Source organism: Populus nigra, chromosome 10 (genome assembly GCF_951802175.1).
Source record: "Populus nigra chromosome 10, ddPopNigr1.1, whole genome shotgun sequence".
Lineage (NCBI taxonomy): Eukaryota > Viridiplantae > Streptophyta > Magnoliopsida > Malpighiales > Salicaceae > Populus > Populus nigra.
The window spans coordinates 2,919,309-2,933,132 of record NC_084861.1 but is presented as its reverse complement, the minus strand read 5'-3'; the positions used below and the strand labels follow the sequence as shown (position 1 = coordinate 2,933,132).

The 13,824-nt window shown below is 33.2% G+C and overlaps 2 protein-coding genes across 5 annotated transcripts; both read left to right on the top strand.

Moving 5' to 3' along the window:
• The first annotated feature begins 223 nt into the window (after positions 1-223).
• Positions 224-5,511, top strand: LOC133705629 (uncharacterized). 4 transcript variants are annotated; one of them, XM_062130935.1, is made up of 8 exons: positions 224-324; positions 559-605; positions 892-1,031; positions 1,143-1,192; positions 1,284-1,864; positions 2,962-3,042; positions 3,648-3,710; positions 5,223-5,511. In XM_062130935.1, the coding sequence occupies exons 3-8, from the start codon at positions 967-969 to the stop codon at positions 5,277-5,279; spliced, it is 897 nt and encodes a 298-aa protein (XP_061986919.1). In that variant the 5' UTR covers positions 224-324; positions 559-605; positions 892-966; the 3' UTR covers positions 5,280-5,511. The 4 variants fall into 4 exon arrangements, with proteins under 4 accessions (XP_061986919.1, XP_061986921.1, XP_061986917.1 ...); XM_062130937.1 differs by having other exon boundaries at positions 249-363; XM_062130933.1 differs by having other exon boundaries at positions 267-324; positions 528-605.
• Positions 5,512-11,778: 6,267 nt separating this feature from the next.
• On the top strand, positions 11,779-13,198 carry LOC133704066 (zinc finger protein 5-like). Its single transcript, XM_062128803.1, has one exon. It carries the CDS (start codon positions 12,071-12,073, stop codon positions 12,824-12,826), a length of 756 nt encoding a protein of 251 aa, XP_061984787.1. The 5' UTR covers positions 11,779-12,070; the 3' UTR covers positions 12,827-13,198.
• Positions 13,199-13,824: the final 626 nt, after the last annotated feature.

Below are 13,824 nucleotides of genomic sequence, written 5' to 3'. Positions count from 1 at the left end.
GTTATATTGAGTTTTAATAGTTTTGCATGTACTGCAATTAAATTCTTAAAATGTCACAATGTTACAATTAAATCCTTATATTTTCAACTCCATTCATTAACAATTAATTATCCATGCATCAAACAATAGTTTGGGCATTGATCTGTTAGTCATTTAACAGCAAGGGAACTATTTAATAATATCTAATAGTAGAAGGGCTAATATTATAATTAATAGTAAGATATTACTGAAAAGTGAAAACACAAACAGGTTCCTCCTCCTCTTGCATTTTTGCTCAATAAAGGAAGAAAATGAAATTGATAAAACACTAGTACTGGTTGCGAGGTAGGCGTCTCCGCTTCTTTCCTCTCCTATCCCTCTCAAGTACGTCTTCCAAAATTTCTGAGACAAGCCAATCTTTCTGCTGCCAACTTCGAGATTAGGGTTTTGATGTTAGTCATGTTAAACAATGGTTCTGTAATCATATTTATACCATCCGTCCATACATACCAGTTGAGTATTCATATAATTTGAATTTGACTAGCTAGGGTTTTGTATTTGGGGATTTTGACATGTCAGAAACTTCCAAAGCTCGCGTCACTATTACACTTGGGCGCGGTGGTCAGGTATTTTTCTTTTTCTTTTTCTTCAATCTGAAAATTAGGGTTTTTTCCTTTCCTTTTCTTTTTATATTAAAAAATGAATTCATGATTTGTTTTAATGGAAGGCTTTATTGTTGCTTGGAGAGGAATTTGATTTTTATTGTTTGTGTAGTATTGGAGAAAAATTGTAGAAATAGAAATTATTTTTTTATAAAAAAAGAAAAATACTGGTATTAATGCTTCCATGATAAGAAGATACCTGCGGGTATTGTATAATTGATTTGACTCATAGGTGTGAGTAACCTTACAGGTGGTGAAGAGAGCTGCAACGGTATCGGATGATTATTCTAATTCTCAGCAAGGTGCTCGGAGTAAGCGGTCTGTTATGGAAAGATTAGGGAGTAATTCAGACATTTTGTCATTGCATGGAAACCAACTTAGCAACAAACGGTGTGTTTGGTGTTTGTCTTTTGTTTTTCTGCGGTTTGATGTTATTGGAACAGTGTTATACTTCGCAATTCTTAGGTGGAGGATGTTGTGATTTTTTTTTCCTTGGTGCAGGCAAAGAGGGGACAACAGTTTGACAAGTTTAGGTGCTAATGGTGTGGAAGGTACTAGTAGCCTTATTCTACTGCATTGAATATTTTTGTACATGTTTCCTGATAACTGACCGACCTTTGTGTGTGATTTTGAATAACAAAGATGCTCGCATTGGTAAAGATGACCTACGTTACAAACTCATGCAAAAAAATGTATTTAGTAGAACTCAAAGTGACGATGACCAGAAAACCATGGACCTTCGTGAAAAGCTTTCTAGGACAGTCCGGTCTTCAGGCCCTCTGCTCAGTAATCCTGATGCACGGCACCGCCTGCCTGACCCAAAGGACACTAGCATCTTAGGGAGAATTCCTCCCACAAGAAGTGCAGATGTTTTACACCACATGGATTCCTCTAGAAATTCCTTTTCTCCTTGGACTTTGGATCATATAAGACGAAGATCTCCAGATAGAGTTATGAGTTCTTCCAGGGGTTTGTCGCCACCCAGAAACATGGATAATCTACAGAGAAGGCCTTTGAACAGGACATATGATGCTGTTAGAACAGTTCCGTATATGAATAAAGATGTTCTTGATACACCGAGGTCAGTGAGTAGCTCCACTACTTTCATTACAAAGTCTGCCATGCTGCCTCTATCGCCATCACCAACAGTGCCTGCAAAGTCTGTGGTACCGCTCATGGGCCATCTTCCTCCAAGTGGCATTGTGCAGAAGAGTTCATATGTGGTACTAGTTTGTTGTCTTCTGATTTTACTAACACCTGCATTGCACACTCAAAGCACATGATGCAGCTGGCTATTTTGACTGATTTGTTGCATATTGTATAACCTATCTTGACTTGCGTTATACTAGTTGTGGTTGCGTGCAATATTAGCTTACAGAAAAGGGAAGATTTTTGTTCCTATGCTTACACTGAAATATTTAGCTAGTTTAGCTGTGCTAGCTTTAACCATTTCATCCCTGCTATGACTAATTCATGTGCTGGTGAATTTTCTGTATTGGATATGGTCTGGCAGTTTAATTCTTATGCTTGCGAATAATGAATGTGAGGGGGAGCTGTGCATATACCTATATGTTGAAAAATTTTCCAGCATATCTACCTGACAAAAGGAAGAAAAGACAATGTAAAATTGCAAACGCAAATATAAGAGGAAATGGCAAGATTAAGGGAAAATTCTGGTTGGGATCAGTGAGCTAGGCCAGCTATATAACATGACATTATTTGGATCCTTATGACCAGGCACAAGAGACTTTTGCTGAACCAGGAAATCTTGATAGCTAATTTGATTGGCCTATTCAGAGTCTAAAGAATGGTTGAATTGAAATTGTGGAGGACAGGTGGCCTAAGCCAATAGCACGGCTCCACTTTTGCTGAAAATTTAGTTCTCAGTCAGATTTCCAGATATAATTCTGGCTTGCTATTGATTCTGAAAGTGGGACTAGTTAGAGAATAGTTGCTTTATTTTTCTCTGATTTTCTGTCCTGAAATATATGTCTAGTTAGAGAATAGTTGCTTTATTTTTCTACAATACCCTCATTTTGAATAATAATTGCTCAATAATAACTCTTAAAAAGGTGTGTGAAAACATAGAGTTGCTCTACATGTATTGAGTTCTGTTAAAATGTGTGTAAAGTTAAACAGGACACTCTTGTAGGATCAGAGGGGGTGATAGTTTCCTTTGTGTTCAAGTGAGCCGAGTGCAAGTCATTCGTAACTTATGGAGCTAACTGACTCTTTAAGGACAACCCAAATTTTCTTAATATATCCCCTTTCACTCTTAAAACATCTATTAACTTCTTATCTATTTCTGGTTTCTATGTAGGCAGAAGAACAACAAACTGTTGAAGGCTTACTGCATTCATTGGGATTAGGGAAATACGTTGTTCTTTTCAAGGCTGAGGAAGTATGTCAAATATTCCTTGTTTTAATAAAAATTGCTTAGAATATAGATGCTGTCTTCTTATGTGTCTTATAAATGCACTTTATTTTATGTGTAACATGAAGGTTAATAGATGTGTGCAATTTGACTGCTATGGGGCTTCATGCCATGGAGCAAGGACAAAAAAATAAGTGGAACTACATTGCAATTGTATTATTTTTTTTGTTAGGATTGTCATCCACATGTCATGTTATTTTGTTTCACACCTGCATGACATGTCTATACCTAAGAAATTTCTGGGTGACATGTAATTATACATATGTTTGTATTCTTGTATGGTCAGATCTATGTTTTGAGAAGCCAGAGATTATTGTTGCTGTTGTGACAGTTATGAATTGGGTTTTTTAGGGTCTGTATGTGCTGGTGAGGGCTTCTTTAGTTTGTGTATTCAAGCAAAACAGAAAGTTTACTGATTGGCTGTTTGCGTGCTTCCCTTGTGAACTTTGTGATTGCTACTCACAATTTCTGAAGTTTTTACGGTCTGTTTGAAGGAACAAGGAAAAGAACATATCACATACTGGAATTTTTCCTAGTCACCTAATTTAAGATTTGTTTAATCTATTAAACAGATAGATATGACTGCATTGAAGCAGATGGGGGAAAGGGACCTTAAAGAGCTGGGGATACCTATGGTAATTTTCCTTTATCTGTCTGCTATCTTTGCTGTTAGTTTGCAACGCATATGATTTCCAATTCTGTTTCATGCTCATGTTTTCTGCATCTCAAGAATTTTTCTTTCTTATGATATTTAAAATGTTGATGCAAATTTTTTTGAAGCATGCATGATTAATCTATTATTTGTTTGGATGAATTGCTTTATTGTACAAACTCAATGGTATCTATATATCCCTCCACTGAAGAGGTTTCAAGTTTGAGCCTCTCCTTTGTAAATAAAAAAGAAAAGAAAACGAAAGCCCTTTTTTATGATATCTTATCTTAGCAGTCTTGTACACTCGTCGTTGTCATTGTCGTTATCACTACTAGTGATGGTTTTTCAATTTAATGTAAGTTTGTCGTGTTGGTCATTCTGATGTGGCACAGCTTAGAGGGCTGTTTTGGATTAGAGGCTGTTGAGGGCTATGAACAGTGTCATGAGCAGTATTTTAGGAAATGTTAGGCTGAATATTGATGGGTAATTGATGTAGGGTTGATTAGGTATATGTGAGAGGATATTGATGTGAGTTTTCCGCTGGAATAGTAGAAAATATTAGTTAAGCTAATAGGGTTTCTAGGAAGGATAGAAAAAACCTAAGCCTTCATACCTAGGATTCTTAGAAGTCGCATCTAAGGTAGATTGAATCACAATCAAAGGCAAGTTGTTGGAATTTTATTAATCAACTTCCATTAAAATATTGAATTTTATAAAGAGATGCTAGTGCTCCTAGTCCAACAAGGACTCATTTTCCTATATAAAAATCTATTTAGAATAGGAAAAACCTAACAAAGCTACTTTCTTTTGAAGTAACAGAATACTAAATAGAAAATAACTTAGACTAGGATAATTTTCCAGCAAATTTTCCAATTACAAAAATACCCTTTGTCTACAGAAAGAGATAAATTTTGCTTGTTTTGCTCTCTGCATCACATTCAGAGATGAAGAGAGTTTTTGCACTTCAAAAACTATTAATGGGAGAGGGCTTGGTGGATTTCTCATCTTTTGAATAAATATTGTTGGTCTAAAGTGAATAATATTTATGTCAAAAAAATTTGGAAAATATTGAGCAAAATGAGGTTTGTAGATTCATGGTACCTTGAAGTACCAAGTTGTGTTCCACATAATGAATGATCATTGTTCCATTCGTTTAGAAAAACATCAGATGTACTTCCTTTTGCTTATCAAAACAAAAGCCTAACCAGGGTTGACTTGGCCCAAGGCTCAAGTCACGGTTGATCTGCCTGCCTGCGGGTCAACACAAGTAATGTATTTTAAGAAAAATCCTTAAAAGACATTGTTTTGTAAAAAAGACCTGTTCGATGTAAAACTTGAGATAGGCCAGACTCTGGGTTGGCGGGTCACTGGGTTGACCAGCAGCAAGTCTTATAACTATGCTTGGGATGTCCATGCTCATAATTATTCTTAAATTTGCACGTCAGTGATCATTAACACTAATGTTGGTTTCTTTTTAACGTTTTCTGAAATGCAGGGGCCAAGAAAGAAGATTCTTCTTGCACTCCTACCTCGTTCTAAAAGGCAACCTTGACAGTTGCACCTTAAAATTCTAGTTATGCTGGGATTATTTAGGTTGTAATCTAAAATGAGAAGCTCTTGTAGAACAATCTTTTTGTGGAGTGTTATCCTGCGCGTTTCTCCTCATTTTAGGCTAGGAATGACCCGTGAATTGATTGTCAAATATTTGCTTCCAAGATATTACTCCATTGGTTAGTTTTTATTTATTATTATTTAAATATATAGAGGAGAATTTTGAGATGCAATTTTTATTTCCCATAAACATGGTTCTTAATTTTCATGTAGTTCTATTTTAATGTAATGGAGATACACTCTTAGTTAGCTATTGTCGTATGAATGCTATATGGATTGTGTCAGATAATTAGGCAAGCGCTTTATAAGCGGACGGCTTTTCCGTGGTCAAGACTCGAGAGGAGACTTCGGTGTTTTTCGAGTTTGACTCGAACTTTTGTTTGCCAGCAATCAGGCCCGTGGGCACCACTCGCCACTCGGTGAGAACTTTCCACGCCCGTTGTTTACTTGTTGCCAAATGCTCCAAATAATAATTAAATAACCCCGTTCCTAGCCCATCTGTGTGATGCATTTTCAAAACCGAGATGATCATGGGAGAACCAAGGCAGCAACCCATAGATTTAAGGGATAAGAGTATAAAGAGTGGATTGTAGTCGAATTCGATTCCTTTTATATTTCATGCCATGGATTTTTCCTGGATTATGACTTGACTAGGGATTCAAGCAGGACCCTCAAGTTTGCCATAAATAGGACAGCAGGAGTCACTGTAACCAGTTATAAAACCATCTAGGTGGTGGTCCAGTGGTAAGAGATTGGAACCAAGACGTTTGCTCCCTCTATGGTTTCAGGTTCGAGCCTTGTGGTTGCTCATATGATGGTCACTGGAGGCTTATATGGCCGTTAACTTTAGGACTTGTGGGATTAGTCGAGGTGCGCGCAAGCTGACCTGGACATCCACGTTAAACTAAAAAAAAAAAGAGGCTTCCCATCTAGTCAGGTGAGTTGATTTCATCGGGTTAGGTGAATTAATTTAAATTAACTCGAATTAATTTAAAATAATATTATTTTAAGATTTTAAAAAAAATTAAAATGATGTTTTTTAAATAAAAATGAAAAAATTAAATTGAGTTTCTTCCCTGATATGATTGTGTTGTTGACTAATTGGGTTATTTTTTACCTGTTTGACATGAAGCTTAAGCCAGGCTGCATTCTAAGTTGATGAGTCACCAGGTTTCTTCACTTAGGCTATGAAGCTAGACGAGAGGGCTTGACCTTTCAAACCTAAACATACCTGGATTGGATTATTTTAGATCAAGCATGCGGGTCCATTATTTTTTGACTTTTTTAATTTTGATTTCTCTAGATTTATTTTTCATTAATATCCTCCCTTGTTTGGATTGTTTAACTTTACGTTTAATTCTTTAATTAGTGTTACTAATTTTTTTATATATAATTTACCTGTTCATTATTTATAAATTCATTAGATTAAGGCAAGAGACGAGGGGCGCAGGTGCTCCCAAGTTTTAAGAGTTTCCAAAATGAATTAATTAATTGTCATCTTTATCCCTTCTCGTTACTAAGAAGTTTTTAGATAGATTTAATATACCACATCTTCTTTAGACTAAGCAAGTACACACAAGATATGCAAATAAAATATAGAGATCTCTGCCAAATGATATATGCATTCCATGTGATTTCACGAATGTATTTTGTGTTTAATAGTTTAGTTTACGAGTACATCAAGAGCCCGTTTGTTTTTGAGTTCTAAAAGTGTTTTTAAAAATCTTTTATTATTTTCTTGGCTTGAAATTAATATTTTTTTGGTATTTTTAAATTATGTAATGATATCAAAAATAAAAAAAATATTATTTGGATGTATTTTTAAGCGAAAAACACTTTAAAAAGCAACTGCTATCACAATACCGAACATTCTATAAATCTATCTAATAATTTCTCCTTATTTGCAAAACAACTATTTGTCAAGTCCTGGTCATATTGACTCGAAGATTAGAACGTCCATGTTGGTTTAGTGCTCTTTCGATTCAAGATTTTCATCTATCTAGCTCTTTAAAGAATGCTTTAACATGTCGCGTCCTTCAGGGAGGAAGATTTGGTGTCAGATTGAGAAATTACAGAGCGAAAAATCACAGATTTCATGCTCGACTCTTCATAAATGTCTTGGACAGCTTAGGCCGATTGATTAATCGAAAAGAGAGAGGCCATACAGCAGCGGGTTGTAAGGATTGCTTGGGGGCACTATGTGATTGAGTGTGTATAGATAGCATTTTAGTAGTTTTCGTGTTGCAGTTAATTAGAGAGGATAAATTAAAAAAAAAAAACATATAAATTATAGTTTTTTTTTTCTAACTATGATTTGAAGATAGTTTTTAATGAGATTTATGTAAATTAATGAAATATGTCATATATCACTTAAAAAAATAAAAAAAATAATATTATTTCAATATATTTTTAAATAAAATTTATTTTATAAAAAAACCACTGCTACAGTACAAATATACTCCTGAGTAAGGGTTGGAATTATGAAATGATCCGGCCGCTTTTGCAATTGTGCTCGCCGATTTTTTGATAAAATACTAATTATCAAATAAACTTATTCTCGCCCCCACATGCATTTGTCCCTAAATTTCGTTGTCAAGTTTTCTTTTCATGGAAAAAACACCCTTCTAGTTGACTACAAGGCTATGGTAGGTATTTTTAACGTAGAATATTTTTTAAAAGTGTTTTTTTAAATATATTAAAATATTTCTTTATTTTTAATATTAATATATTACAATTATTGAATTTTTTTTTAAAAAAATTAATTTAATATTTTTCAAGTAAAATATATATGTATATATGTGTGCTTTTTTGTGTGATTTGGAGTCTCTTTAATTCCTATTGTGTTTTTTATGTTAGCTATGCTTTTTTGTGTCGTGTTGTGAGATTAAAAGACGAAATTGTTTGGTAATGAATTATTATGACTCGCCACTAATAAAATGATTTAAATTAAAATTATTATTAAGAATATAACTTAAATCATATATTTTCTTTAAGAAATTTAATATTTTTTTAAGAAACTAGATGAATTGCTTAATAAATGAATTCTTTTTCTAAATAACACGTAAATATCATTAAAAAAACATAAGTAAAAAGAAAACAATAATCAAAACATCATATAGTTTTTTTGGTAAATAGAACTACTAAATAATTTAATTAGGATACATTCAAGCCGAGAGCTAATATACTTAAGATAAAATAACTGAGTTTAGTTAATTTTAAAATATTTATAATTATTAACTCGGTAGATATTAGTTATGTATATAACAAAAAGATTGAGGCTGGTTAATTTTGAAATGTTTAAGGTTATTTTTGTATTTTAAATAAAATAAGCAATCTTTCATTTAAAAAAACACCGATCGTTTTTCTAATTGCAAGCTAATATACTTTTAATCATAGTTTTCAGACCCGGTCTGGTTTAAGATCCGGGTTTCAGGTTTTGATTAAGTTACTAGGTCGCTCAAATCAATTTTTTTAAAATCAAAATCACATCGTTTTAGTAAAAAAAATAAAAGTCAATGGTTTCAACCAGGTTTTTGACCGGGTCAACCCGCAAGAACACACCAAGTTTTTCTTTTCTCTATTTTTTCTATAACCCGGCCCCCGGCTCGACTCGTAGGGCCGAAAGTTTCAAAACTATGCTTTTAACATGCATTTGTAAAAATCATCTTGCACTCTAAAAAATTAAACAACTAATTCTTTCCACATTTTTGTTATCCTTTACTTGAAAGCAAAGCAATAAGAACTAGAAAAGTAGAGGGCCGAAGATGCTCTTATTTGTTTCAGATAGTACGGTAATTTCTGTTTTTTATATTTTTTTGAAATTATATTTGTCTTTAAAAAAATATTAAATTAATATTTTTTTAGTTTTTTTAATAATTTTAATATGTTAGTATTAAAAATAAAAACATGCAACAGTCTCTTCAATCTTCAATGAATAGATATATATGAAATAACAATTCAGTGGGATTAATTCCATTAATGCTTATGATGTAAATGGTATAATTGTAATCATCCATTACATTATGTTTTTTAAAATTACATAATCAAATATAAATATATAATAAATTATTATAATATATGATCAACTACGTTTAATCGTGAATGTTTTACAGAATCTTGTAAAGATTTGGAGAGAAAAAAAAAATCTGCGAAAAGGAATTATAAGTGTAATGCGTTTCCTTTTAGATTGATCAGATCTTGAATTATTCTCCATTTTTGTGTCTGGTCAATCTTGGCATCCTACGTGGTTTCATTACGCACTTTGGATGAAATCTTTTGATTCCCAGAAGAAGTAAAATTAGATTGGATATCGGTGAGTTGTGGCAGGGAAAATCTTTCTAGTTATTTTTTAAAAAGTTTTATGCTCAAAATTATATTAAAATAATATAATTTTTATATTTAATTTTTTTTAACATTAGTATATTAAAACGATCTGAAAATATAAAAAAAAATTAATTAGAGGTAAAAAAAAAATTAAAAAAAATTTAATTTTTTTTAAAATACTTTTAAAACGTAAAAACAAACGAAGTTTTAGACCTTATTTATGAGTTACGTGCAACTCGTTTTTTATCAAAAACTTTTAAAAAATTGCTTCAAATTAATATTTTAATACTTTTAGATCATTTTAACTTACTAATGTTAAAAATAAATTTTTAAAAATTAAAAAAATATTATTATAATACATTGTCAAACAAAAAAATATTTTAAAAAATAACTTTTACCGATATTTTTTTTAAAAAAACCCCTAATCATGCATCAATCCATGGATCTGATATTGAAAAAAAACTGAGCTAAAATCAACCAACCAACCCACCCACCCACCTAGCCACCATTAGCCAATCTTCCTTCTCGTGGCCTCATTTTATCTTCATGGAGGATGTTGAGATGCTTGATGACAGCAGGCCGACTTGGAATTCTTCTCCCGAGGCAGGAAAGTAATCTGAACAGACTGGAAAAGGGCGTGGAGATTGTGAGCATGGGAGATCGAGTGGTGGAAGAAGTCCACCACTGGAAGATCTGGGCAGAGACAATGGACACAACAACACAATCTAGCAGTTTCAAACATGTCCCAAAAGCTACAAAAGTGGGTTCGAACAACTGTCCAACACAAATGTTTTGACTAAGTAGAAAACAACATTAATTAATGACTTGATTCACCTGAAAACATATGCTTAATTTGGGGGCATATAATATAAGGTTTGCTTGCTCTTAGGAAGATTTGCTAAGATCTCATGGAAGACCAATATTATTAGCATATATTGCTTACATCATTACCCACTTCTTACATTCCTTAATTTGTTCTGCAACCAACTACTCTCCCTCGTCACTATTCTAAAAGCATCTGCAAGACATGCTCAAGATTAACATATTAATTAAAGCGTTGTTTTTTCTAAAAAACAACTTGTGTGGGTGGAAAAATAGTTAGAAAGAAGCTTCGTTTGGTGCTATGAAATCCCATTTCTACAGACCTCAAACATTTTTTAAACACCATGTGGATGGGATTCGACACCCACAGCTATTAATAATACTTCGAGCTATATATGTTGATTAATATAAGCTAAGCTTCGGTAGAGAACGATGCATGAATCCACTGACTCATTAGATGTTAAGTGTAATAGTTATTGATGTAAAACCCAACTCAATCGGGTGGGTTGGCCATAAAAACCTATGATCTAAATCGTGATTTAAGTTAAATTGATAGTTGAGAATCAATCAAGATTTTAACTCGATAAAATTTGTTTGATCTAGTCAAGTTTTTTAATGATTGAATGGTCTGCTCAAACTCATCGGAGTTAACTATATGCTAAAACAAAACTCTTCTTTCAATATCTGAAAGCTTAACATGTTCATTCAACTGAATTCTACTATTTAAAAGTGAAGAAATTTATGTGTAGTTTTTGAAATTATACATCTGGTTGTTATTTTAATATTTAAAATTTGAGACTTTAAATTTGATTTTTGTTTGAAATATTTGAATTGTTTTGTTAAATCAAACTCTTAAGTATTTAAAATGTTATTTATTTTTTTAATTAATTAAAAAATGTATTGAATTTAAAGTTGGAAGTTGTGTTGAATTTGTGATATGTTTAAATTTAACATGATAAATTATTTTTAATATATTATTAATCTAGTGATTCAATAACTCAAACTTTTTTTTAAGTCAATACTCGAATTAAATTTTACAGATATAATAATAATAATAAATCAAGTTAGTGACGCTTCCTACCAGGTGATTGCATTCTCGTATCTTTGACTTTTGTAAATATAATAAATAATAACTTATAATCAATGAAGGAATATAAGTTTTAAATGTCCAAGTGGTGTATTTACAATTATATGTTATTCTCTATTTAAAACTGTTTCCAGACCGTGAAATTCCTCGTTGAAGCACACTGAATCCTCTTTGATAAAGAAAGTATGAAGTGTATCTGTTATAAAATGCAAAAATATACTTTATTCAAAATCAATATATATTGCAAGAGCTAGAAGGCTTCTCTAATCTGACTTTTCTTTCTGCATCTGTTTTTTAATTGCATGTTTATGGCAGTCGTGGTTATTATTATAAAACTAATCCTGACTCATGAGATGCAACCCGTCGTTGGAAACCGTAGGGTAGAGTTTGCTGCTATGCAAGGAAGAGAAGCCTGAGAACTCTATACCGGTCGGTGCATCGGTTCCCAGAATCCATTCCTCTTTGTTTCCTTTTCTTTTCTCTTTTACAATCCAAGGGAGATGGAAAAGGAAGCATCTAACATCCTTTCTTCCATACTGGATGGGGATCAAAATGGTTATTCTGCCGAGTCCTGTACAGTCGAGAGGAAGCTCAGATTATTTGGTTTCGAGCTGAATCCATATAAGCATAACGAGAGTAGCATGAAAGGGTCTACCGAAGGAGATCACGAGAGTGTGAATTCGTCAAATACTGCGTCATCTGAAAGGGCAAAACCTGTCAAGGAGAAAAGCTCAAGTGCTGGGCCTGGTGATAAGAAGTTCGGGTGCCAGTATTGTTTCAAGGAGTTTGCAAATTCACAGGCATTGGGGGGCCACCAAAATGCCCATAAGAAAGAAAGAATGAAGAAGAGATTATTGCAGTTTCAAGCTAGGAAGGCGAGCCTCGGCGGTTACCTTCAACCTTACCAAGATAACCTCAGCTACAATTATCAATACGGCTCAACTTGTACTCCATGGTTCTTCGATCCCTCCTGCTCTACTACTCCCGAGTTCACGCTCCATGATCAGAAGTCTCAGATTAGTTTCGATCCATACCAAGATTCCCATCTGAATGATTCTCAGATTTCAAAGTGGGATGCCGTTCCAGCTGACCAGGTTCCTTTCCAGCAACACACTCGTAACAACTTCACTTTCAGTCATGCTGATCAGAGATCCAGAGATAAGCCTTCTCCTTTGCTTGCTTCCAAGAAAGCCTGTCGTAAATCTTTGGATCTTCAGTTAGGCCTCAGTACTGGCAATAGCCCTTTGCCTTCTTGAACTCTCGATCAATGAGAGAAAAAAACCATCATAGGCGTGTGACTTAGAAGATAGCTCATGCATCTACAACTCAGTTTCACCAGACGATGAAATAGCCTTCGATCACACGATGTATTTGTATTCTGGAAAATGGTGAAGAATAGCTCCTAGATTAACTGTATAGTGAAACATTTTCAGGTTGGAAGGGTTTTTGAGGATAGTAAAAGCTTCTCAGAATTTGGTCCGGCCAGGCGCCAATATTTCACTCATGTGTTTTGACTGATCAGAAATTCTCAGTTCAACAGTATCTGCACTTGCATGTATACATATCCACGGTGATGTAAATGTGACATCTTTACACAATACAAGTCCCTCGTGAGTTTAAATTTTATAGTTTTTTTTAATTAAAATTAATTTATAGTTTTTAAAATATGATTGATATAGCATTAAAATACTCATTTTCATTTTTTTTTCTATGAGAGGGAAACTATATCTAATTTTTATTTTTATTTTCATTCATTTTAGCCAAAACACTTATAACCACTTATTCAATCTAATTATAAATGTATAATAGAAAGGAAACTAAATTGTGATGTAAGAATTTGTTTTTCTATTTTTAGATCAATTACTTTAGTGTTACTTTAATTACTAGAATCAAAATGATATTTCAAGCACGAATATTTTTATAAATTTTGTGAAGTTAATGTAGAGAATCTAAGATGAAAGAACAGAAAGAGAAAACTATATTCTTTCAACAATGAAAACTTCTCTTTTCATATGGGTTATGTTCCTATTTATATAAGTAGAGGAAGCAGTTACTTTCTTTAATAACTCCTCTAAATACTTGGACCAAGTCCATTCCTCATGGGCGGACCAGACCTAACCCAATGACCAACATCTGTCACTCGCCTATGAAAGACTAAATCTATCTAATACATTATATTTCAAAACAAGAATTTCATACTTGACAAATGGACTATGTAACTTGAAGCACACAGTGACAGGAGCTCCAATATATA

Excerpts from the sequence above, each read along its gene's own strand:
- LOC133705629 (XM_062130933.1), top strand. The coding sequence starts at position 552 with ATGTCAGAAACTTCCAAAGCTCGCGTCACTATTACACTTGGGCGCGGT. Across the intron at positions 1,193-1,283 it reads AGGTGCTAATGGTGTGGAAG|ATGCTCGCATTGGTAAAGAT; the intron begins GTACTAGTAGCC and ends TGAATAACAAAG. Across the intron at positions 3,711-5,222 it reads AAGAGCTGGGGATACCTATG|GGGCCAAGAAAGAAGATTCT; the intron begins GTAATTTTCCTT and ends TCTGAAATGCAG.
- LOC133704066 (XM_062128803.1), top strand. The coding sequence starts at position 12,071 with ATGGAAAAGGAAGCATCTAACATCCTTTCTTCCATACTGGATGGGGAT.